Below are 26,291 nucleotides of genomic sequence, written 5' to 3'. Positions count from 1 at the left end.
CGCATTCTTTACTATTTATATGGCTGTTTGGTAATACTATATATGTGTTTTAACGCATACAGCACCGGGTGACTACAACTTCCCATTTTACATTAGAGGTGTTCCCAGTAACTGAAGTGTCTATGGACTCTAGTCTTTCATGTGACCCCAAACCTACCTAAAACAACATAAATGAAAAAGTGCTACGTAAAAACTTTTCAACTCAAAAGTGCATTTGTTCTGCTGAGCAACCTGGCCAACAATTTGTGGCTGCATAAACCTACATAATACATTATATTAGAGTATAATACTATCAAAGTATATAGATGCTATGGACTTGTCTACTGCATCATAAATGACAAATACAATTCTGAATATTGTACAGTAAAACAAATGCATACTTATCAGTTAGGAAATGGCTTAAGGCTGCTTTCACATTGGGACGTTAAAGTCCCACGTTACAGCAGCCTGTAACGCAGCCCAACTCACAGTAATGAAAAATCAATGTGCTGTTCAGAGTGCCTACGTTGCGTTACATTGTAACGCTACACGTTGAATGAAAGTGCAGCATGCTGTGGGTTATACTGGGCTTTAGCTGCGTTAGACTGCTTGCACATGCTCAGTGACTAGCCACATGGCTAATTAATATTCACTGCACTGTGGTGATGTAACCTAGACTCGTAGTGTTGTCTGGATCATGAACGAATCGTTCATTTGATCCGGATCTTTTTTGTGAGTCGAATAATCCGGATCATCACAATAAACAATTCGGTTCACAGTGGATGCCTGTCTGGAAGAAACAAGAACAAGAAGTCCTGTCCTGCTAGTCATTTCACCCCCAGTCTGCTTCCCTAGTAAAATGATTCAAATGATTTGGTTCAAAGATCCGGATCTTTTCAATGATCTGATTTTGAATCATCCGAATCCTTGAAAAGATCCAGACTTCCCATCACTATCCTGGAGCGGCTGTTCTATCAGTATAGATAGAACGAAAACAGCGCACCAAGCGCTGCATAACGCGGCTCAATCTGACGTCCAACTTCAACACCACCATGCGTTGTGTTAGGGGCACGTTATGCGACCTTAACGTCCCCTAAAACGCAACGTCTTGGTGTGAAAGAGGCCTAAAACTACCTCAGCTTTCCCATGCTTATTTCGGCCATGGAGAATAACTGGGACTGTAGTCATGAACCCCTATTCAATTCACTTTTTTTCTCCTAAGTTTTCACACCTTTTCAATAAAATGCCTTTAAGGCACCAGCATTATGACAGTACTTTTCCTCATACTTTTTGGTACTTGCAAATTGCAGAGTGTTTAAAAGCTATTTTAAACAGAAGATACAAAGATCATCTCCAAGAAGAAAACTTAGGAGTAAAAGTGAATTGAATAAGGGCATTGGGTTCCTATTCAATTACATTTTTCCCCTGAGTTTTTTTTCTAGGTGACATTTGCATACCTTGTCAATAAATTGCCATTTAAGCAAACAGCTAGCAACAAAATACTCAGACTAATGTTAATAGTACATTTTCACTTATAGTACTTGTTGGTACTGTTTCAATTGCAAAGTGCTAAAATGTAGGTTAAAAAGTACTGTCAAAATTATTTTGAGTATTTACTTGCTTGCTGGTGGTGAAAATATCACCTGGGAGAAACCTCAAGTGAAAAAATGAATTGCCTATGGCCCTTGATGTCTTAAAGTGAATGCAAGGCCATATTTGACATAAATGCCAATAATAGTGACATAAAAGCCACTGAATAGTGTACTGGTTAAGGGCACCGCCTCTGGCACAGGAGACCAGGGTTTGAATCTCGATTCTTCCAGTTCAGTAAGCCAGCACCTATTCAGTGAGGAGACCTTGGGCAAGACTCCCTAAAACTGCTACTGCCTGTAGAGCGCATCCTTGTGGCTACAGCTCTGGTGCTTTGAGTCCGCCAGGAGAAAAGCGCAATGTATAAATGTTCTGTGTCTTTATCAAAATGCACTTGAGTGTTTGTGCATAATAAGGGGAAGCACCTACCAAAGTCACCTTTTTTTTTCTTTAAATGTAATATTCACTTTCATCCCTTCATTGCCACTGCCAAGCACTTGCGGTGATATCCATTGGCACAAGCCAGGATAGGGCAGAGGGGCAGGATGTGAGTTGTTGTGTGACCATACTGCATCAAGCATACTGTACAGTTCTCCAGATAAGCCTCTCCCTAGGTGGAAGTTTAGATAAAGTAAATGACCTCACAGGTCACAGGAAGGGTACTACAGCAGCTTCCTTTGAAAGCAGGAGAGAAAATATTGCCAGCTGTGTGCTCAGCATGCAACATCATCCTGTTACTACGGTATGTCCATGGAGGTGGAGGGTGAGTTGTTAATGCTCAAGAATGCACTGGGTAACATAAACATTTTAAATATGACTCTGGGGAAATTGGCATGTTAGAATCCAGATTGATTCACCTAGTTTCTCTCTCAGATTCAGACGGCGCAACTGAATCTGTCCAGCTGTGCCATGCATGGTTATGGAAATTCGCATGCGTGACGCAAATTTTTTTTTTACTGTTTTTTTTTTCCCTGCAGACTGCAGCCTATTGATTTAGTCTGCATTTACCCACGTGAATTCGCCTTTGGTATCACAACTTGGCTTATTAACTGGAGATGCATACAGCCTGTGAGATGCATACAGCCTGTGAGATCTGCAAGCCTGTTTCAGATCCCTGATTTGATTGGTAGTATAAACAAGCATATGTAGCTTCTTTGAAGAAAAATCAGTGGCAGACTCCTGTTTGTATTACCAATGGTCATAGGGAGGGATAGATGCTCATAAGCTGGTGGTGGAACTGATTTAGGCCTAGTGCACACCAGAGCAGTTCTGCTGCAGTTTGCGATCCGCTTGTGGGTGCGGATCCGCTAGGGTAATTTATTTCAATGGGCTGGTGCACACCAGAGCGGGAGGCGTTTTGCAGAAACGCATACTCCCGGGCTGCTGCAGATTTTGGATTGCGGATGCGTTTCTGCCTCAATGTTAAGTATAGGAAAAACGCAAACCGCTCTGAAAAACGGCACTTCAGAGCGGTTTGCCAGGCATTTTTTGTTACAGTAGCTGTTCAGTAACAGCTTTACTGTAACAATACATGAAATCTACTACACCAAAAACGCTTCACAAAACCGCAAAATGCTAGCTGAAACGCTACAGAAAAAGAAGAAAAAGCGTTTCAAAATCTGCTAGCATTTTGCGGATCTGCTAGCGGTTTTTGGTGTGCACCAGGCCATAAAGAGAAATCACTTACTGCCTCCTTTACCTTCAGGAAATTGCCTTCTGCTACAGGGGGTACAGCTGCAGTTATCTGTGGCAGTTATCATGCAGGCTGTATAGGAGACAGTAATAATAGAACTTTAAGGCCCCATTCACACTAGAAGCGCTTTTCTGAGCGTTTTGTGATTGATTTGCATTTTTAAAATCGCTCCCATTCACTTTCATTAAAATCGCTGCGATTTTAATGAAAGTGAATGGGAGTGATTTTAAAAAATGCTAATCGATCGCAAAATGCTCAGAAAAGCGCTTCTAGTGTGATTGGGCCCTAAGGGACACTGTAGATAGAAGGATATGGAGGCTGCCATATTTTTTTTCCTATTAAACAGTACCAGTTGCCTAGTAGTCCTGCTGATCTTTCATGCATCAGTAGTGTCGGAATCACACACCTGAAACAAGCATGTGGCCAATCCAGTCAACGTAAAGCTTAAAGAGTACCAGAGGCAAATCTCAGGTTAAAAGTTAAATACTTGCCTAGAGAGTGGGAAGCCTCTGGATCTTCCAGAGGCTGCTCGTGCTGTCCTCTGTTCCACTGTTGCCCCCCATAGGAAACCAACAAGCTCCTGTTGGATTCCACGCTCGTAACTGCGTTCCTCTTCAAGCACAGTCACGATGTACAGCTCCAGCACCTCCCCCCTCCTCTGTACCCCACTCGCACGACCTTAGCCGCCCCTTGCACAGTGACATTCTCCCTGCTGGACAGGAAGTACATCACTGGGATTCCCAGCCTCCCCATCTTATTTGCGTCGTTCCACGCATGTGTGTCTGTTGAGACCATGGTTTTGGGTTTACAGGTAGTATTATATAAATGATAGATTAAAAAGTAAGCTTTCAAAATGCCCTGGATTTCTTCTACAAGCTTTAGAAAACCTTGTGTTTTTTCCGTACATTTAGTTTTCTATAAATGGTGTAATTCAATGACAGAATCTTTTGCATTATAGTCCATCCACACTTGTGAGTTGGTGGCCGAAGGTTTTATAGAATCTTATTGGAACCTGCATTGCTTGCCACTGGGGTGCTGATCCCATTCAATTACACTGAATAGAACTGCACTGCTTGAAATGTAGGCAGCAGTGCGTTGCCAAAACCCAATGCTGCAAACTACATGAGTGAACACATACAAAAGTGCAGTCTGTGCACTGGACGGGGAATGGAGGAGACATCAATTTTCTTTCCCCCAAGTCTTGGTTTTCTGTATTTTTGAAAGTAAAAGCATGTGTGTCTTTTGAAGTTATTAATAATGCTAGAGAATATTTCACGTGACCTCAAACCTGTGTCAGATAAGTGTGGAACTTCCTTCTGCACTTAAACAGAATGATGTTGTATTTGACCTTGATGTTTTGATTAAATTCTATCAATGTTGTTAACAAACGTTGCATATATTTGTTATGTGGTCGATGTTAGGTGCATCTTTGCATTCTGTTTTGTTATTTTACACATCCTTGATGCCCACGAGAGTCTCCGCATTCTTTACTATTTATATGGCTGTTTGGTAATATTATATATGTGTTTTAACGCATACAGCACCGGGTGACTACAACTTCCCATTTTACATTAGAGGTGTTCCCAGTAACTGAAGTGTCTATGGACTCTAGTCTTTCATGTGACCCCAAACCTACCTAAAACAACATAAATGAAAAAGTGCTACGTAAAAACTTTTCAACTCAAAAGTGCATTTGTTCTGCTGAGCAACCTGGCCAAACAATTTGTGGCTGCATAAACCTACATAATACATTATATTAGAGTATAATACTATCAAAGTATATAGATGCTATGGACTTGTCTACTGCATCATAAATGACAAATACAATTCTGAATATTGTACAGTAAAACAAATGCATACTTATCAGTTAGGAAATGGCTTAAGGCTGCTTTCACATTGGGACGTTAAAGTCCCACGTTACAGCAGCCTGTAACGCAGCCCAACTCACAGTAATGAAAAATCAATGTGCTGTTCAGAGTGCCTACGTTGCGTTACATTGTAACGCTACACGTTGAATGAAAGTGCAGCATGCTGTGGGTTATACTGGGCTTTAGCTGCGTTAGACTGCTTGCACATGCTCAGTGACTAGCCACATGGCTAATTAATATTCACTGCACTGTGGTGATGTAACCTAGACTCGTAGTGTTGTCTGGATCATGAACGAATCGTTCATTTGATCCGGATCTTTTTTGTGAGTCGAATAATCCGGATCATCACAATAAACAATTCGGTTCACAGTGGATGCCTGTCTGGAAGAAACAAGAACAAGAAGTCCTGTCCTGCTAGTCATTTCACCCCCAGTCTGCTTCCCTAGTAAAATGATTCAAATGATTCGGTTCAAAGATCCGGATCTTTTCAATGATCTGATTTTGAATCATCCGAATCCTTGAAAAGATCCAGACTTCCCATCACTATCCTGGAGCGGCTGTTCTATCAGTATAGATAGAACGAAAACAGCGCACCAAGCGCTGCATAACGCGGCTCAATCTGACGTCCAACTTCAACACCACCATGCGTTGTGTTAGGGGCACGTTATGCGACCTTAACGTCCCCTAAAACGCAACGTCTTGGTGTGAAAGAGGCCTAAAACTACCTCAGCTTTCCCATGCTTATTTCGGCCATGGAGAATAACTGGGACTGTAGTCATGAACCCCTATTCAATTCACTTTTTTTCTCCTAAGTTTTCACACCTTTTCAATAAAATGCCTTTAAGGCACCAGCATTATGACAGTACTTTTCCTCATACTTTTTGGTACTTGCAAATTGCAGAGTGTTTAAAAGCTATTTTAAACAGAAGATACAAAGATCATCTCCAAGAAGAAAACTTAGGAGTAAAAGTGAATTGAATAAAGGCATTGGGTTCCTGTTCAATTACATTTTTCCCCTGAGTTTTTTTTCTAGGTGACATTTGCATACCTTGTCAATAAAATGCCATTTAAGCAAACAGCTAGCAACAAAATACTCAGACTAATGTTAATAGTACATTTTCACTTATAGTACTTGTTGGTACTGTTTCAATTGCAAAGTGCTAAAATGTAGGTTAAAAAGTACTGTCAAAATTATTTTGAGTATTTACTTGCTTGCTGGTGGTGAAAATATCACCTGGGAGAAACCTCAAGTGAAAAAATGAATTGCCTATGGCCCTTGATGTCTTAAAGTGAATGCAAGGCCATATTTGACAAAAGCCACTGAATAGTATACTGGTTAAGGGCACCGCCTCTGGCACAGGAGACCAGGGTTTAAATCTTGATTCTTCCAGTTCAGTAAGCCAGCACCTATTCAGTGAGAAGACCTTGGGCAAGACTTCCTAAAACTGCTACTGCCTTTAGAGCGCATCCTTGTGGCTACAGCTCTGGTGCTTTGAGTCCGCCAGGAGAAAAGCGCAATGTATAAATGTTCTGTGTCTTTATCAAAATGCACTTGAGTGTTGGTGCATAATAAGGGGAAGCACCTACCAAAGTCACCTTTTTTTTTCTTTAAATGTAATATTCACTTTCATCCCTTCGTTGCCACTGCCAAGCACTTGCGGTGATATCCATTGGCACAAGCCAGGATAGGGCAGAGGGGCAGGATGTGAGTTGTTGTGTGACCATACTGCATCAAGCATACTGTACTGTACAGTTCTCCAGATAAGCCTCTCCCTAGGTGGAAGTTTAGATAAAGTAAATGACCTCACAGGTCACAGGAAGGGTACTACGGCAGCTTCCTTTGAAAGTAGGAGAGAAAATATTGCCAGCTGTGTGCTCAGCATGCAACAACATCATCCTGTTACTACGGTATGTCCATGGAGGTGGAGGGTGAGTTGTTAATGCTCAAGAATGCACTGGGTAACATAAACATTTTAAATATGACTCTGGGGAAATTGGCATGTTAGAATCCAGATTGATTCACCTAGTTTCTCTCTCAGATTCAGACGGCGCAACCGAATCTGTCCAGCTGTGCCATGCATGGTTATGGAAATTCGCATGCGTGACGCAAATTTTTTTTTTACTGGGTTTTTTTTTCCCTGCAGACTGCAGCCTATTGATTTAGTCTGCATTTCCCCGCGCAAATTCGCCTGTGATATCACAACTTATTTGTATTACCAATGGTCATAGGGAGGGATAGATGCTCATAAGCTGGTGGTGGAACTGATTTAAAGAGAAATCACTTACTGCCTCCTTTATCTTCAGGAAATTGCCTTCTGCTACAGGGGGTACAGCTGCAGTTATCTGTGGCAGTTATCATGCAGGCTGTATAGGAGACAGGCCTCAATTCACGGAGCTTTATCAAACACTTTATCAAACGTTTGATAATTTACTTCATGGGTAAAATCTAATTTTGAATTCACTAAGCTGTTATATATTTATCGAACGTTTTATCAGTAAAACATTCGATAAATATATAACACCTTAGTGAATTCAAAATTAGATTTTAGCCATGAGGTAAATTATCAAACGTTTATCAAACGTTTGATAAAGTGTTTGATAAAGCTCCGTGAATTGAGGCCACAGTAATAATAGAACTTTAAGGGCCCATTCACACTAGAAGCGCTTTTCTGAGCGTTTTGTGATTGATTTGCATTTTTAAAATCGCTCCCATTCACTTTCATTAAAATCGCTGCGTTTTTCGCGTACGCGATCGCGAAATCGCTGCGATTTTAATGAAAGTGAATGGGAGTGATTTTAAAAAATGCTAATCGATCGCAAAATGCACAGAAAAGCGCTTCTAGTGTGAATGGGCCCTAAGGGACACTGTAGACAGAAGGATATGGAGGCTGCCATATTTTTTTCCTATTAAACAGTACCAGTTGCCTAGTAGTCCTGCTGATCTTTCATGCATCAGTAGTGTCGGAATCACACACCTGAAACAAGCATGTGGCCAATCCAGTCAACGTAAAGCTTAAAGAGTACCAGAGGCGAATCTCAGGTTAAAAGTTAAATACTTACCTAGAGAGTGGGAAGCCTCTGGATCTTCCAGAGGCTGCTCATGCTGTCCTCTGTTCCACTGTTGCCCCCCATAGGAAACCAACAAGCTCCTGTTGGATTCCACGCTCGTAACTGCGTTCCTCTTCAAGCACAGTCACGATGTACAGCGCCAGCACCTCCCCCCTTCTCTGTACCCCACTCACACAACCTTAGCCGCCCCTTGCACAGTGACATTCTCCCTGCTGGACAGGAAGTACATCACTGGGATTCCCAGCCTCCCCATCTTATTTGCGTCGTTCCACGCATGTGTGCCACACCGCCGCCGCCAACAAATTTAACATTTCTGCGTTGCCCATTGATTTCCATGCATTCCACCACTGCTGCGTCGCCGCGGAAGTTGAACGGTAATGTGCTGTTGACTTTGCAGCGGGTCGGGAACTTCCAGCGGAACGTGACGGTAAGTGTACTAGACCCCATAGACTTTCTTTGCTGTTGTGTTACCCTGCATGCAGAAATGGTAATACAGTGTAAAGAAAGTGGCCTAGTGTATAAGGGGCCTCAAAGGGAAAAAAGCAGCCTTTCACATTCACCTCGCTGCAGTTTCCTTTTAAAACTCCAAATAAAATAAAATCTGTTGATTGGTTTTTAACAAATTCTCCTCAGTTTTGCAATTCAAGAACAATTATTTTGCACCCTCTCCAACTCCCACCATGGAATGTTTTTTTGCAGACATCCATGATCACAGGGCTCCTTCCCTGATTGATTCATTATGGAGCCATGTGGCCTTATTTTCTGCAGTAGGGAGGTACTCAGACATGGTTTCAGACTAGGTTCACATTGGGGCATTGAGTTTGTAAAGCGCTTCTCTCCCTGATCACTCAGAGTGTAGGGAACGGGAATCACAATGCTATGGAGGCGAAAAGTGGCATCAGGCAGTATGCATGAGAGCAATGCATACAGTTAATGAAAAGTATGTTTCACTGCAACTGCAAAATGCACGGGTTGTCCAGTACTACACAGCATGTCTGACGTTATGACAAGTGATTTCACCACACTGTAGCCCACTGATGTGAACTTACCATTACCATATAATTGTATTGTGTGTACATATATATTAACCAACCCAACACACCTTTAATGCCCCAGTGTGAATGTAGCCAAACTCAGTTTTTAAAGTGAGTACAGACTTAAAAGAAACATGAGACAAAAATAAATAAATGTATACTTACCTGGAGCTTCCTTCAGCCTCTTTTAGGCTCTGGGCTACCTCATAAACTTTCCGGGGTGCTCCGAACCTCCAATGGCCAGCACGGTCTCTTTGACCAGTCCCGCTGTACTGCGCATGCTGCACAGGTGCAAAACACTCCCGGCCTCCGAAGTGTGAAGGGGGCACAGCCGGGTCGTGTATGCACAGTACACGCCTGGAGAAGTATACCGGGCCAGCCAGTGGAGTATTGCAGCATCCCCGGAGGATGGTAAGGAAGCTGAAGACAGCCCCAGGTAAGTATAAATGCTTTAATTGCATTTGTCTTAGGTACACGTTAAAGTGTACATGAAAAGAACAGGACAAAAGTATTTTAACTTACCTGGTGCTTCTTCCAGCCCACATGTAGTCTCTCTGCCCCCTTGATGTCCTTTCGGTTCCCTCTTTTTGTGCCGATGTTGGCACTGAAAAAGTTAGCGACTCGGCTCAGTCATGTACCACTTGGCATGCGTTGTTTGTTAAGACTGTAACTGCAATTGCACAGAAGACTCCCGGTCCCAGAAGCGTGATGGAGGAGAAATGCGGTTTACAACAGCGCATGCGCAGTGGCTCACAACCCAGCTGGATTGTGGAGTTAACAGCAGCACAGCAGATTGAACCAGAAGGACATCAAGGAAGCTGACAGATTACAGGGAGCTGGAGGAAACCCCAGGTAAGTAAAAATCCTTTTGTCCCATCCATCCCAGGTTCTGAGATGAATCTGAGGTATCAAGCTCAGAGACCATAAAAAACTTTGGTCCAAAAAAAGAGATGATTTTGATATTGCTAACGAAATGCACATCATTAATTCTTGCTCTTTCCCATTTATATTTTGACTGTATCACAAACTATAAAAAAATAATAATTAATCTGCAACTCATCGGTGTGTCAAGAATGAACTTCTCTCATGAATGGTTTAACCTACAAATTTCCTGAGAGGATGCCTTCTGAGATAAAGGCTAATGCATTCCCAAGTAATAAAACACTGCATGTTTTCTTGAATAATTGTGCTGTATATAAATATAGAAATGTCCTTCTAGAGTTTCTCAGACACTTGCAGCTACTTTATAAGAGTAACTCTTTGGAGATGGCTCCATTGCCTTCACTCTACAGTTCTTCCAAAACGGCAGTGCGACAAGCAACAAGCCGAGTCCACCCAATAGGACGCAAACTCCACAGAAGTAAAAGGCAATATCGTAACACTGCGTCCAGTCATAAAACCAACCTTTGAGAGAAAGAAAAACAATCGTGATTATGATGAGTATATTGATAAAAAAAATCTGGTATGAAGTTAATATGGCAATATATAATGTTGACTGTTATTTAGCAATACCTTTGTTTTATCTAGATCATTATAATGACATTTTCATATTAGGCCATGCTCAGATACAAACCCTTGGGGGGGGGGGGCGCCTGACCACTGCCTGTGCTGAGCGCTAACAAGCGCCTGACCGGTGGATGGGAGCAACTGACAGGCGGTGAATTCACCAACTTCAGCTACTCATGGAAAAGAGGCCTCATAGCGATGATGACATAAGTTGCTATGCTCTTCATTTGCTTGCATGCTAGTAAATGTCATCTCCCTGGTTCTTATATAAGTTGACTACTGTTGTGTATTTTATGTATTTTTGCTCTCAACAAAATATTTAGAGTTAAAAAAACAAAAAAAAACCTCAAACCTGTAACAACCCCAACAAACTGCAGTTTTAGGTAGCAATCTCTGCCTAATATTATGTTTAGAAATGAGCTGACAATTTCTGTGAGTTCAGTATTACAGTAAAAAAACTTTTATTGTTACCTTAAAGAGACACTGAAGCGAAAAAAAATGATGATATTATGATTTGTATGTGTAGTACAGCTAAGAAATAAAACATTAAGATCAGATACATCAGTCTAATTGTTTCCAGTACAGGAAGAGTTGAGAAACTCCAGTTGTTATCTCTATGCAAACAAGCCATTAAGCTCTCCGACTAAGTTAGTCGTGGAGAGGGCTGTTATCTGACTTTTATTATCTCAACTGTAAGTGAACTGTTTACTTTTTCTTTGCTAGAGGAGAGGTCATTACTTCACAGACTGCTCTGAAAGAATCATTTTGAATGCTGAGTGTTGTGTAATCTGCACATATTATAGAATAATGCAATGTTAGAAAAAACACTATATACCTGAAAATAAAAGTATGAGAATATTTTCTTTGCTGCTAATCTTCTAGTAATTATTCATAGTACACAACCAATTCATTATATCATTTTTTTTTTCGAATTCAGTGTCTCTTTAAAATGTTGGTTTGTTTGTGATTGGCAAAATATTTTTTTAATAGAGAGGGCTGACAAACCTTTTTATGATACATAAAGAATGCCCTTGCATGGCTCAGAACTACTGGCCATTAATGCTGATTAAACCCACACATGGGTCTCAATAACAGATTGATTGACTCATAACTCTTGCCCTTCAGTGTTGGGGTTCTTTCACACGAGGAGGCTGAAGGCAGATAATTCATTGCCTGTCAGCTGCTCCTGTGCACCAGACAGCTGCTTGCTTGCACTCGGCATGGGCAGTCCAGAGGTTAGACTGCATTGAGTCACAGCTGAGCATGGCCACAGTCACGCTCAGACACAACATGAAAATAGATTGCGTCACTGGAGTGTGGAGGGGTGAGTAACCTCTCCACTCTGCTTGCCACTCTTGTAAGGCTCAACTAGCAATCTTACACTGGAGCACCTCTGGCTACCCAATACTGGGGGGAACTCTAGCTACCTTACACCGGGGTACCTCGCTACATAATACTGGGAGGCACCTCTGGCTACCTAATAATGGAGAAACCTCCGGGTTTTTAGTACTGGAATAAAATAATTGCTCCGCCTGGGGCCATGTATGGTCTTAATCTGGCTCTGGTCCCAATTGCCCAAATGCCTGCCTCTATAGTTCACTATAACTGAAAACCACAAGTTTCACCTATTCTCAATTATAGGACCTCTGTAAATACAGGGTGGCACACAATAGACTGTCCTGGCTGCCTTTCAAGAGCACGAGTATACAGGCAAATGCTGAACGGTTCCCTTGCGCCTATTACTCTATCTCTGATGTGTGTGTCCTCCCCGGCTTTTATTAAAGCCTGCATTAGCTGCCGTATGAGAGCGTTACCCGTATACAGCAGCCAATGCAAGAAACACAGGCTTCAATAAAGCCAGGGAGGACACACAGGAGGGCACAAGCACAGAGGACAGCGTTTACCTGTATTCCCGCCTCCCAGGGCCGGTCCTGGACTTTCTGCTGCCTGAGGCAAAGATCGTGAAGGCGCCCCCCCCCTCCGCAGCCGCTGGAGAACTACAAGTCCTACAATGTCCAGCCAGGATCTCAGCCGTATCTGCATCTAGCAGTGGCGCTCTATGGCTTTCCTGGTACCGCATCCCTCATCTTAGTACAGTTATTGGTAGGGCTAACAGACTCCATAAGACCTTGCTTGGTTTTTGGGCTCTGCTCAAAAAGAACAGGGCCCATATCAAATTAACTTTCTACTAGGTGATATTTTCCTATCTTGTAAAATGCCTTATTAACCACCAGTAATCAAGAAATTATTTAGAATAATTTTGATTGCAGTTTTTCACCTACTTTTTGGAACTTTCAATTGCCAAGTGCTAAGAAGTTATTTTAGGGTTATTTCACAACTTGTGCGGGTCAATTTGCATGTGGCATAACTAAGAAATACAAAAAAGGAATCCGACCCGACCGTGAAGAGCAGCCAGAGCCAGAGCCTGGGGTAGCTGTAGCAAAGTGACTCACCGGGGATGGTGGGGTCCGGCGACAACGATGGCGGAGGGCATGCCAGGCGTCTGGCACGAGCCATCATCCATCTTGCGCCGGCGGGCAGAAGGCAGCGAGCTTGCTCCTCCATCTCTCACTGGCCTGGTGGGCTCATCATTGTCACGGTCAAAGCAGCACTCAGTGACCGTGACTATCATGGCGGGCAGCGGGCGGCAGGCAGCGTGACTCCTCCAGTCACTTCCGGTCCCGGATTCTGCAGGCGGAGGCAGCAGAGCAGCCAGGACAGCCTCACAGAGGCCTAGTAGGCGGCAGAGCTCGCCTCGGACTCGGAAGTCCGGCATGGTGGATGGGCGTGGGCGGCACGTCACGCAAGTGGCAGGGCTGGCATCACAGGGTCACTCACCGATTCGGTGCGTGCTGCCACTGCCAGGCAGGGAGACTTCACTGCAGCGCAGGCAAATTGAGGCGGCCAGGCGGGCGGCGGCGGTAGCGCACACTCCAGTGACCAGTCCAGTCTCTCCGGAAAGGCGGCAAAAACCAGGCGCAGTCACTTCCTTTTAATGCCTGGTGCCCCCTCCACTTCTTGCCGCCTGAGGAACCCGCCTCACCCCGCCTCATGGGCGGGCCGGCCCTGCCGCCTCCTGACAGGCAGACGGGCTGGTCTTTCATGCACCACTGATGGTGCTCGTCATGACCTCGTGATCACGAGTAACTCATGATCACTAGTTGTTTTTGCCAATCACGAGGTCGATTTTAAAAAAGGAAAAAAAGTATACATTTAAATGCGGTAAATGACAGTTAATGTATTTACCGCGTTTAAATGTATGCTTTTTTCTTTTAAAACTTTAAAATCGATTTTCTCAAAAACTATAAGGTCTTTTTTAAATGTTTTTTTCCTCTTGTTCCCATTGTTCTTCTTAACATATCTGTCACATTTGGTGTTTTTAGAATGTAAGGGGGCTTCGCTATTAACCGTTAAAGTCGAGCTGTGATCACGGATATCACTTTTAATCATGGTTAAAATCCGAGTCGAATTTGGAATTGGGCATCAAGTCCGGATCACGATCACGGTGTATCCAGATTTCGATACTGCCGTGATCGGCTTGGCAGTATCGGAGCACCACTGTGCACCACCCTGTATTATTTTCTGCCAACTTCAATCCATAGATTCAGCAACAACAAATGCATAAAAAGTAACTTAAAGTGCTTCCAAAAACTAAATGAACATAACAAGACCACATTAAACCAAATAAATGCAATCGTATTATCCTGTAATGAATGTGTGTTTATCTAAATATTATAAGATGGTATAAAATGTAAGTTTGGAAACGTGTAGTGGTTTAATAAAACTTGATAAAAATGAAATTGACATAAACCTTCATAAATTAGCTTTTAAATTACTTTTGTTTGCAAAAATAATCCTTCTTAGGCTTTTTTTACACTGCAAATCGCAATTCCAGTTTTCGATTCCGATTTGTGATTTTCACTGGATAGCAGCATGCAGGACTTTTTTTATTGCACCAAAATCGGAATTGCAGTTAGTAATTTAAACAACCCCTCAATTGAGGTCAGTACTTAGTAATGCCTTAGAGGTTAATATCAATATATTTCATGAAAGCTCTGCCAAAGTCCTTCTTTGTCAAGTTATGGCATACAGTAATAGCAGCTGAAATATCTTACCAACTATAGGTGGGCCAAGGCAGTTCCCAACACCAGCAAAGAACATCAGGATCCCATAAGCATGAGTAAGTTTATCCAGGCCAACAATGTTTGTAGTTACGTATGGAAATATTGACCAGTTGCCTGTAAAAAATCCTATTATCCCAGAGATAATTGCCAGGGTGGCGTATGTCTTGGCAAACGGAACTGCGAATATTGCTAAGGCTGGTGCAATTAAGGTGAAGACATAAAGATATAATGTATTCATCCACTTGAAGTCAGCCAGGATGCCCAAGATAAGCTTCCCAGCTGCCATTGCAATGCCAAAGATGAACACCAGGGGCACTGCCATCTCTTCTTTGCTAATATTGGCACTTTTGGCTACATCTTCCATAAGAAATCCTGCTGGAAATCCACCAATGTCAAACAACAGAATGTTAACAAACAGAGCAGCAAACACTTTGCTCTTGAACAGGCTTGCCGTATCCTCCCAGTAATCCAAGTAGCTGTGGCACTTATTTTTAATGATCCGCTTGTAGCTTTGCTTCTCTGCAGCTTTATGGTTGATGTTATCATTTTCTATGCAGGCCTGAGGTGTAAAGTCACTTTTACTAGTCATATTGTCCAGAGAGCAGCAGTCCCCATTCAATGCATGGGAAAGTTCCTTTTCTAGCATCCCCAGCTGTTCCTCCGTCTGGAGCTCTTTTTCATGGTACACTAGAAAGGTTTCCAGAGCTTTTTCTGAGCTTCTCTTCTCCACCCCATCATTTAATAACTGTGGCAAGGGCCTCATGAGAATGCCACATGCTAATATATTCAATGACAGAGCCCCGATAATTAGCAAACACCCCTCTATTCCATATATGGATATCAGCTCCTTCTGCAGACTTGCATATATAAAGGTGCCAACACTGGACCCTGTAAAATATAAATACAAAAATAACTGCCGTATGTACACTGAACAGAGTTTCACACTTCATATTTACAGAGAACCCAAGGCGTAATAAAGCCTAAGGAGAGGGAAGCCTCTGGATACACCAGAGTCTTCCCACACTGTCCTCTGGTCCTCCTCCGCTGCCCGGGACTCTCTAATACTAGGGCCACACTCCTTTACTTGCACTAGTGTGGCCGTGCTGCACCCGGGTTAGCATGGCCACACGTGCAGTAGCACAGAGCCATTCGTGCACAAGCAGCTACAACTTACGGTGCAGGCGCGATCATACTCATGCAGACGGCCGCGCTCATGCCAGAAAAGGAGCGTGGCGCTGATGTGATTACTGACAATCCTTTATTAGTAATGTTTGGCGGGTCCGTGAGCAGCAACCGGAGGATAGCATAGTAAGTCTCATTAGGATCAAAAGGCTTCCCTCTCCTTAGGTAAGCATGTGATTTTGTACCCGAGCTTTGCCTCAGGTACACTTTAACAGTTAAAGGATACCTGAAATGGCATGTATGTACAATCTCAAACATACTGTGTTCCTTCCTTTTTCCTGACTGGAAGAGTTAAGAATTTAACTCCTCTGCAACCCCCTAATGCCAATTGACGGCCACAGAGTGGCTCCCCCAGTACCGCCTACCGCCGTCTAGTCCAGGGGGCGGAGATTATCAGGGAACGCACGCGCGTATGTGGGATTGTTCCCTGCCGAGTCACGGAGTGGAGCTTCGTTATCACGACAGGCAGGCTGTTGGCAAAAAAAGCGCCTTTATTTACATCATACAGCGCTGTGATCTAGCGGGGGTGTAAACCTGTGGTCCTCAAGTTGTTTAAAGCCCTAAATGACTTTTTGTGAAGTTAGGTTTTAGGGTATCTATCACTAATAAGTAATTACAGTAGTGAAAAAAACACATTTAAGTGCAGTGGACAGACAAGTTCAAGATTTGTGGGTCCTTCAGATTCTTCCCGTCTTCCATTGAGTCGTTCCACCGATGCGCACCCTAAAAGACTGTCAACAAGGGTTTATTGATGGCTTGCACATGTGCAGTAGCATGGACCCAATCGGGTACTGCTTTTTCCTCTGAAGCCCGAGCACCACGTAACTGTTCAGGCACAGTGCAGCCACGTGCTCGCCATTTTCCAGGGTCTCGGTGCTGGAAGAGCCTGGAGGAGGAAGACGAGGAATTGAGAGGCTTCCCTCTGCCGAGTTAAGCATCTAAAATGTTAGCTTGCAAAACCTCCCAGGTTTGCTTTGAGGAAACCTGTTTTGTTTTTTTAGACACACTGTATCATCTTATTATTTTTTGTTGTAATAGCGTCACATTCCTCACCTAGGAATGTGAGGAATGGAGGGAGGGTTGTCCTATTGTTGCTGCCGCTGTTTTCTAGATGACCCTTAGATATGTTAATGTTGCTTATTCATTTGAATGCTAAGTGGGTGAAAAAAAAAAGTGTGTACACGAGAACAAAAAAAACACTCTATAGTAGAGAAAACGCTTCTTAGCTGGTTATATTCCAACAAACAGAAATCTCATAGGTTGCAATGGATCAATACAACTTGTATATTTCTGTTACACTTCGTACTGTTTATTGAATAAGCCTGAGGGCATCTAAATGACTAAATCCACTGCGCAGAGGATGCTGTAGCACGTCCTTACTGGAAGGTTGTTGCTATGGCAATCTTTAGCTCAGCAAAGGTCAGGATATAGCTCAATAGATTCCACATTTTTATTTCAACTTTAATTTGAAATTTGGTACATGTTCATTATTTGAAATGGCGATCTGTCCTACCTGTTGAAACAATTCCTAGTGCGAGTCCTCGTCGTTCTTCAAAATACTGGCAGGTAGCAGTCACTGTTGCAGTGTACAATAAGCCACAACCAAACCCTAAGGACAGAAGAAAATAAGTAGTTTACAAAGATTTTCTGACTTATTTACAATGGTACTCCAGAATCCTAAAGTAAAGGCATATAGCGTCACAGTCCACTGATCTCACTTTTTAAAATGAGGCTGTTAACAACTTGAACATCTAGTTTAACCTAGTGGTCAGATGACCTATGTTCCCTGCTCATCAGCATTAGTTCACCCATTGTGAGCAGGTGCTTAGTTCCTCATAACATCACATCCTAATTCTAATCCTACTTAAGGATGTGCAGTTGAATTAATGCAACAAGCATGACTGAGGTGTTTCTAAGCATAAATGTGGAGCACGTTTATACTACCTTCTGCAGATAGTTTAAGCAGAAGCTTCCTGAGATTATGGCAAACCACAACTGCAGAGTTGTTTCCAAAAAAAAAAAATAGACAACTCAACTGCTATGCTGGTAACATCCTGTAGACGCTTATTGTCATCTAGCTATGCCTCTTCACTACTCTCTCACAAAAGCCCCACACACATGCTAGATTAAAGTCAGTTGAGGTGGCTGATGACGGCCTCCAGGTGGATCAACTCGGCCTTCGTTGGTGCTGCTTGCCACGCTCACCATATGACATCATATATGTGCCATTCTGTCGCCTTGCATAGCAACAGAACGCATTGCCAGCTACACAGCTCAGCTCACTTCAGATCTGTACAGCCTTGGCCCAGTGATGTCGCCCAAGAGATTGGGTCCTGATCCCTATCTGGTGATAGAGATGGCCCGAACTTCCGATTTTAGGTTCGCAAATTAAAAATCTCTTCAAAAGCGTTTGAAATCACTCAGCAAAATGCAGCAAAGATTGCTAGCCAAGTGCTCAGCAATTTCCAGAGGGCCCCAGCCCTAACTGTGGTCAAGAAGTCATATTACTCAGCCTGTTTCCACTACACGCAGATTGGATGCAGAATGGATGCAGAAAAACTGACTCCTATGAATGTCTATGGGCCTGTTTCCACTAAACGAGATTTTCCTTATGCTGATTTTCCCATAGGCATTCATTGGAGTCAGTTTTTCTGCATCCATTCTGCATCCAATCTGCGTGTAGTGGAAACAGGCTTATGCTTCGGTGTGAGGAGCCCAGCCAGTGTTAGGATCCCTAGGTCTGTCTCTGTGTGTGAACCTGATCTTGCAATGTTTTTGGTCCCTCCTGCACCTGCATCTCCCCTCTCTCTCTCTCTTACTTAGTGGGTGCTTGATTGTCTGCTCAGCTGTCAGATAATTGTTCTCATTTACTGAGCATTTAGGTGCTGGGTTTCCATGTGAACCTGGCTTTTGCATTAGTCTGGTCTAGTTCTGTTGACAGCTTAGTGCTCACCTTTCTCCTGAACCTGTCATGTATTGCCTTGATCCTGACCTGGTACATGCTTTTTGAATCCAGTTCAGTGTCCTTGGATCCCAAGGATCCTGAATTCTAACTGTGCTTTGGATACTGGATGTTACCTAATGGGGTGTAACTACAAGGGAGCAACTCCTGCAACGGCAGGGGGCCCAGAGCTGTAAGGGGGCCCCAACAACTAATCTTTCCTTCCTTCAATAAAGGGGTTCAATCTTCAGATCAGGTGTGGCTACACTTGTAATGGGTGTGAAGATTATGATGGTCTCACTTGTTTTATGACCCTTACAAGATGGGCCCCCGGGCTGCACCAAGTGTAGGCAAGGGAAGGTGTGTGAGCATTGGGGGAGGGGCCCATCAAAGTTTTGGTGGGAACCTTATGACTTGAGGAAAGGTGGGGGGGAAAGGCTGCGCATCCCTAAACACATGCTGCAATTGAATGGTTAATCGCACAGGCATACACCGCCTCTGCCAGACTGAAAAATGCATGCCCTGCATCCAAGACAAGTGCTAACATTTATTAAACTAGGAGGTACTTTAGCTTCCAACATGGTTTGCATGCAGGGCATGCATTTTTCAGTCTGGCAGAGGCGGTGTATGCCTGTGCGATTAACCATTCAATTGCAGCATGTGTTTAGGGATGCGCAGCCTTTCCCCCCCCACCTTTCCTTAACTTTGTAACCATGTAACTGTCAGGTTAGCTGCTCCCAGCCCCTCCTCCTGAGTTTCCTGTTTGCATGATAAGTAGTAGCAGATTTGCACATGATTGGCATCTGAATTGAATGCGAAGTGTGTAGAAAGTCTATATAGGTGCTACACACTGAGCTGGTGGTCATTTCAGATGCAGCCTTAGTGGTATGCGCTGGCATTCTCCTTGCTGTTCTACCAAATGTAAGTTACACATTTTTTTCTGCTTAGCTGCTCCCGAGGTTTTAAATTTAGGTTAGGTCACTTGCCTGGAGGTCTGCCTCACCGTGGCGCAAGTGTCTAGTATAATATACTTTGCATGCAAACCATATTGGAAGCTAAAGTACCTCCTAGTTTAATAAATGTTAGCACTTGTCTTGGATGCAGGGCATGCATTTTTCAGTCTGCCAGAGGCGGTGTATGCCTGTGCGATTAACCATTCAATTGCAGCATGTGTTTAGGGATGCGCAGCCTTTCCCCCCCACCTTTCCTTAACTTTGTAACTATGTAACTGTCAGGTTAGCTGCTCCCAGCCCCTCCTCCTGAGTTTCCTGTTTGCATGATTAGTAGTAGCAGATTTGCATATGATTTGCATATGATTTGCATCTGAATTGAATGCGAAGTGTGTAGAAAGTCTATATAGGTGCTACACACTGAGCTGGTGGTCATTTCAGATGCAGCCTTAGTGGTATGCGCTGGCGTTCTCCTCACCTTATGACTTGAAGTTATGCTCCTGTTACCTAAGTGTAACGATTGGTGTCAGCTAAACAGATTTTCTGATTATTGGTGAACTGCAGTATCACCAATAATACAGATGCTATACCTGATTATGTGGTGATCTGCAGAATCACCAATAATGCTAGTATAGCCAGACACAGGGCTACCAATGTGAGTAGTGTTTGGTGCAACAGTAATGAGGAAGAGGAGGTCTCCCGAGGAGCGGGTGACTACAGACAATGCTGCAGCCAAGGATCACCTGAGGAGCAGGCGAGTCCGGCTGTACTGCAGCTAAAGGACACCTGAGGAGCAGGTGCTACAGGTAATGCTGCAAGGTTGATCACCTGAGAAGCAGGTAATTAAGACAGTACTGTAGCCAGTGGACACCTGAGAAGCAGGTGTTACAAACAGTGCTGCAAAAGGTGATCACCTGAGGAGCAGGTGATTAAGACTATACTACAGCTATTGGACACCTGAGGAGCAGGTGTTACAGACAGTGCTGCAATAAAGCTTCACCTGAGGGGCAGGTGAATGCTACAGATCCCTCACCAGTGGCTAGGCCCATTGGCGAGGATAGAGAGGTCAGACAAGCAGAGTAGGCAACGTACAGACAGATAAAGTACAAAGACAGAAGGCTGATTCAGTGTTGAGTTCAGGCAGAGTCGGCAACGTGAATCAGATGGGTAGAGGTACAGAGTCAACAAGCAGGAGAATAGTGTAATGAAACGCGGAAAAGCCGCGACCTCTCAAGGTGAGGCGGCTGTTTCCGCGTCCAGCAGGACGCCACAACGCGGAAAAAACGCTGCATGCCGCTCAGGGACAGCGGCGGAATCCGCATTGGGAACGGCGGAATCCGCATTGGAGGCGGCTCCCGCACTTGGTTCACTAGATACATTGCAAGACAGTACTGGTGTGGCTGGGACTGATAGTCCACCAAGATTCAGACTTACACGCGCGCGAGCACAGAGGCAGAGTTTAAATAGCAGTTAGAAGGGAGTCGGCTGATCAGCTGGGTCAGCTGACAAATTCCACTGCTCCCATTGGACCAGCAATTAGGGAGGTCCTGGAAAGGTCCTAGAGTATAAATACTGCTGGTTGTTCACTTGCTCTTTGTCTGGCGTGCGATCACATATGTGGGAGCACCCAGATCCGTAGTCAGATCCGCAAGTGTGCCGGGACCAGCTGGAGCTGTAATCCTACACTTAGCTAGATTCTGTTGATAGCTAAAGTACTAGTTTGATTGTGATTATCTGTTATGACTTTTGCCTGCCTTGACTATCCTCCTGAACTCTGATCTTGTACCTCGATATTTCTGATACTCTGTTGCCGAACCCCGGCTCGTTCCTTGACTCTGCTTCTGCCTCCTGATTTTGTACCCCGATATATCTGATACCCTGTTGCTGAACCCTGCCTGTACTTTGACTCCGCCTTTGCCTCCTGATCTTGTACTTTATCTGTCCGTGTGTGTACGACCTGGCTTGTCCGACCTCGAGAACCGACCTTACCGTTAGAGGCGGTTCCTCGCTCTGTTAGCGATCCTTCCTCCTGAGGGTCACTTTCAGATATACCTTCCTACTGTCAGTCTGACTCCTCCCGTCTTGGAGAGCTCAGGTCTGCGGAAGGAATCTGTGCAGTACTCCTTGCTGCATTGAGGCCTTGTCCTCTAAGTGTTACTGTTGCACCAAACACTACTCTCTACTCAGGCGAACAGAGGTTAGTTTGTATATCGGATTATCGGTGAGACTGCAGATCACTTATAATCTGGTATATATCTGTATTTCCGGTGATACTGCAGATCACCGGTAATCAGATACTCTCTGCGCCCACCGATCGTTACAGAACGCCAGACCAAAAAATGCAGATGGACGCACACACTGACCGTCTGGGCGCACTTGCCACTTCGGTGGAAAACATCAACCAAGTGCTGGGTAGCCACATGACTATGATTGATGTCCTTTCAGGCTCTGTGCGAACCCTCCAGACGTCAGTTGATTCAGTGCGATCCCCTCCTAGTGATGACATACGTATGCCCGTACCAGACAAATTTTCCGGCCACAAGTCTGACTTCCGGAATTTTAAGAGTAGAGTGTTATCTTATTTCGAGTTGAGACCCCGATCCTCGGGGACTGAGACCCAACGGGTCATCTTTATTAAAACTTTGTTAACTGGCGACTCCCAGTCCTGGGCGTACAACCTGCCCCCCACAGATACAGCTCTGACCTCGGTAGGGGAATTCTTTAAGGCCATGGCGGTAATTTACGACGACCCTGACCTTGCTGCGACCTCTGAGCGGAAGCTTAAGCTTTTACGGCAAGGCAGGGGTGCAGTCGAAGATTACGCGGCCGAATTTCGTAGGTGGTCAGTTACGGCCAGGTTTGACACCTATGCCCTCTTAGATTACTTCCTATCTGGGTTGTCGGATGAGGTCTCCGACCTAATGTTAAGTCAACCCGAGCCCAGAACAGTCGATGAGGCCATCTCAGCGGCCATTCGAATCGACCGCAGGTTGCGCTATCAAAGACAAACCAGGGGTAGTCACCATGTCAGAATGGTGTCTTGCGCCACAACCCCAGTGACCCCACCTTCTCTCGAGTCAATACAGATTGGTCGGTCGGAGCGGTCACTAGAGGATAAACGGTTGCTCCTCCCGTGTACGATTACATGGGAAGGTAAGACCGAGCTCACGGAAGCCTTTGTTGATTCTGGCGCTGCAGCTAATTTTATGGACTTTGAGTTTGCTAAAAGGTTGGGTATTCCACTCACCCCAGTAAAACCACCCGTCCAGGTTACTGCAGTGGATGATTCCCCTCTGCAGAGGAATCATCCGTTATCACAGACATCAGAAGTGGGAGTCACTATAGGGGTGCTGCACAAAGAGAGACTACAGTTCATTGTATTACATATGTCCACCTCCACAATCATCCTAGGCATGCCGTGGTTACAAATCCATTCACCACAGATAGATTGGGCCACGGGGCAGTTAACAGCATGGTCACCTCGTTGTCTCCAGCAGTGTTTAGGGAGGCTGACGATAGGTCAAACCAGGGTACAAGTGGAAGGTGTACCTGAACAGTACTCGGATTATGCTGACGTGTTCTGTCCCAAGGCTGCGGATAAATTGCCCCCGCATCGCCCTTTCGACTGCCCCATTGACCTGCGTTCTGGTTGTATGCCCCCTCGAGGCCATTTGTATAATCTGTCTGGACCTGAAAAACTAGCCATGCAGGAGTATATCAGTGAAAACTTGGCCAAGGGCTTCATTCGCCCGTCCCGGTCGCCGGCCGGGGCAGGCTTCTTTTTTGTTAAGAAAAAAGACGGGGGTTTACGACCATGTATCGATTACCGGGGCCTAAATAAAATCACAGTGAAGAATCGCTACCCGTTGCCGTTAATAGACGATTTGTTCACACAGGTCACTGATGCGAGGATTTTTTCGAAACTGGATTTACGGGGGGCATACAATCTGGTGCGCATAAGAAAGGGCGATGAATGGAAAACGGCCTTCAATACACCTAACGGGCACTACGAGTACCTAGTGATGCCCTTCGGGTTATGTAATGCCCCGGCCGTTTTCCAGGAACTCATTAATGAGGTATTTAGGGAGGTGTTGGGAAAGTTTGTGTTAATCTACCTGGATGACATTCTTATCTTTTCTAACAATCTCCCTGATCACAGAACCCATGTCAGATTTGTACTGGACAAGCTGAGGCAGAATTTGTTGTACGCAAAACTTGAGAAGTGTATTTTCGAGGTTACGTCTGTCGCCTTTCTGGGATATATAATCTCCACCTCGGGCCTGTCTATGGACCCTGCCAAAGTCTCCGCGGTACTGGAGTGGCCGCAGCCGGTGGGGTTGAAGTCTTTGCAACGGTTCTTGGGGTTTGCAAACTATTATAGGAGGTTCATAAAGGGGTACTCCACAGTAGTCGCACCCCTCACCAGTCTTACAAAGAAAGGGGCAGACACCACTCACTGGCCTCCTGAGGCTTTACAGGCATTCTCTACGTTAAAGGAACTGTTCTGCTCAGCACCCATACTGAGACACGTGGACACTTCTTTTCCTTTCGTTGTTGAGGTAGACGCCTCAGAGGTTGGAGTGGGAGCTGTGCTGTCTCAACGTTCAGGCTTACAGGGTAGATTACACCCGTGTGCCTATTTTTCTCGGAGGTTTTCTCCTGCGGAGAGAAACTACGATATAGGCAACAGGGAGCTTCTAGCCATTAAGTTAGCCTTCGAGGAATGGCGTCATTGGCTAGAAGGAGCGGAGCACACGATCACGGTTTATACCGACCACAAGAATCTGGAATACATCGAGGGGGCTAAGAGATTAAGCCCTCGGCAGGCCCGATGGTCTCTGTTTTTCTCGAGGTTCACATTCCTGATTACGTATACTCCGGTTCTGGTGGACAGCCAACCCGAGTTCGAAATAGAGAAAATTTTGGACTCACGCATTGTCCAGAACTCGGTACAGTACCTGGTACACTGGAAGGGGTATGGCATTGAGGAGAGACAATGGGTCCCAGGGACTCGCATGCATGCAGATGAGTTGAGGGAAGAATTTCATACCTTACACCCCGAGAAGCCTGGTAGGAGTTGTCCGGAGTCCACTCCTCGGGGGGGGGGTACTGTAATGAAACGCGGAAAAGCCGCGACCTCTCAAGGTGAGGCGGCTGTTTCCGCGTCCAGCAGGACGCCACAACGCGGAAAAAACGCTGCATGCCGCTCAGGGACAGCGGCGGAATCCGCATTGGGAACGGCGGAATCCGCATTGGAGGCGGCTCCCGCACTTGGTTCACTAGATACATTGCAAGACAGTACTGGTGTGGCTGGGACTGATAGTCCACCAAGATTCAGACTTACACGCGCGCGAGCACAGAGGCAGAGTTTAAATAGCAGTTAGAAGGGAGTCGGCTGATCAGCTGGGTCAGCTGACAAATTCCACTGCTCCCATTGGACCAGCAATTAGGGAGGTCCTGGAAAGGTCCTAGAGTATAAATACTGCTGGTTGTTCACTTGCTCTTTGTCTGGCGTGCGATCACATATGTGGGAGCACCCAGATCCGTAGTCAGATCCGCAAGTGTGCCGGGACCAGCTGGAGCTGTAATCCTACACTTAGCTAGATTCTGTTGATAGCTAAAGTACTAGTTTGATTGTGATTATCTGTTATGACTTTTGCCTGCCTTGACTATCCTCCTGAACTCTGATCTTGTACCTCGATATTTCTGATACTCTGTTGCCGAACCCCGGCTCGTTCCTTGACTCTGCTTCTGCCTCCTGATTTTGTACCCCGATATATCTGATACCCTGTTGCTGAACCCTGCCTGTACTTTGACTCCGCCTTTGCCTCCTGATCTTGTACTTTATCTGTCCGTGTGTGTACGACCTGGCTTGTCCGACCTCGAGAACCGACCTTACCGTTAGAGGCGGTTCCTCGCTCTGTTAGCGATCCTTCCTCCTGAGGGTCACTTTCAGATATACCTTCCTACTGTCAGTCTGACTCCTCCCGTCTTGGAGAGCTCAGGTCTGCGGAAGGAATCTGTGCAGTACTCCTTGCTGCATTGAGGCCTTGTCCTCTAAGTGTTACTGTTGCACCAAACACTACTCTCTACTCAGGCGAACAGAGGTTAGTTTGTATATCGGATTATCGGTGAGACTGCAGATCACTTATAATCTGGTATATATCTGTATTTCCGGTGATACTGCAGATCACCGGTAATCAGATACTCTCTGCGCCCACCGATCGTTACAAATAGTCAATGAAAGCAGAAGGTCATAACAGATAATACAATGTAATTAGTACTTTAAGCTATCAACAGAATCTGGCTAAGTGTGGATCCCCAGCTCCGGCTGGTTCTAGCACACTTTGGGATC

The 26,291-nt window shown here is 44.8% G+C and overlaps 1 protein-coding gene across 2 annotated transcripts in view; it reads right to left on the bottom strand.

Moving 5' to 3' along the window:
- Positions 1 to 7,948: 7,948 nt before the first annotated feature.
- SLC16A9 (solute carrier family 16 member 9) overlaps positions 7,949 to 26,291 on the bottom strand; it is a 111,759-nt gene continuing 93,416 nt past the window's right edge. For both annotated transcript variants that reach the window (XM_068258365.1, XM_068258366.1), the window contains exons 5-7: positions 17,559 to 17,654; positions 14,855 to 15,751; positions 7,949 to 10,637 (exon numbers count right to left, since the gene is read on the bottom strand). In XM_068258365.1, coding sequence (XP_068114466.1) covers positions 10,459 to 10,637; positions 14,855 to 15,751; positions 17,559 to 17,654 — 1,172 coding nt within the window. In that variant the 3' untranslated portion in view covers positions 7,949 to 10,458. The remainder of the gene's footprint in view (positions 10,638 to 14,854; positions 15,752 to 17,558; positions 17,655 to 26,291) is intronic.

The sequence above is a fragment of the Hyperolius riggenbachi genome, chromosome 10 (genome assembly GCF_040937935.1).
Source record: "Hyperolius riggenbachi isolate aHypRig1 chromosome 10, aHypRig1.pri, whole genome shotgun sequence".
In the NCBI taxonomy this organism is placed as follows: domain Eukaryota; kingdom Metazoa; phylum Chordata; class Amphibia; order Anura; family Hyperoliidae; genus Hyperolius; species Hyperolius riggenbachi.
Note: the sequence above shows the minus strand (reverse complement) of the source record. Positions and strands in the feature narration are given on the sequence as shown.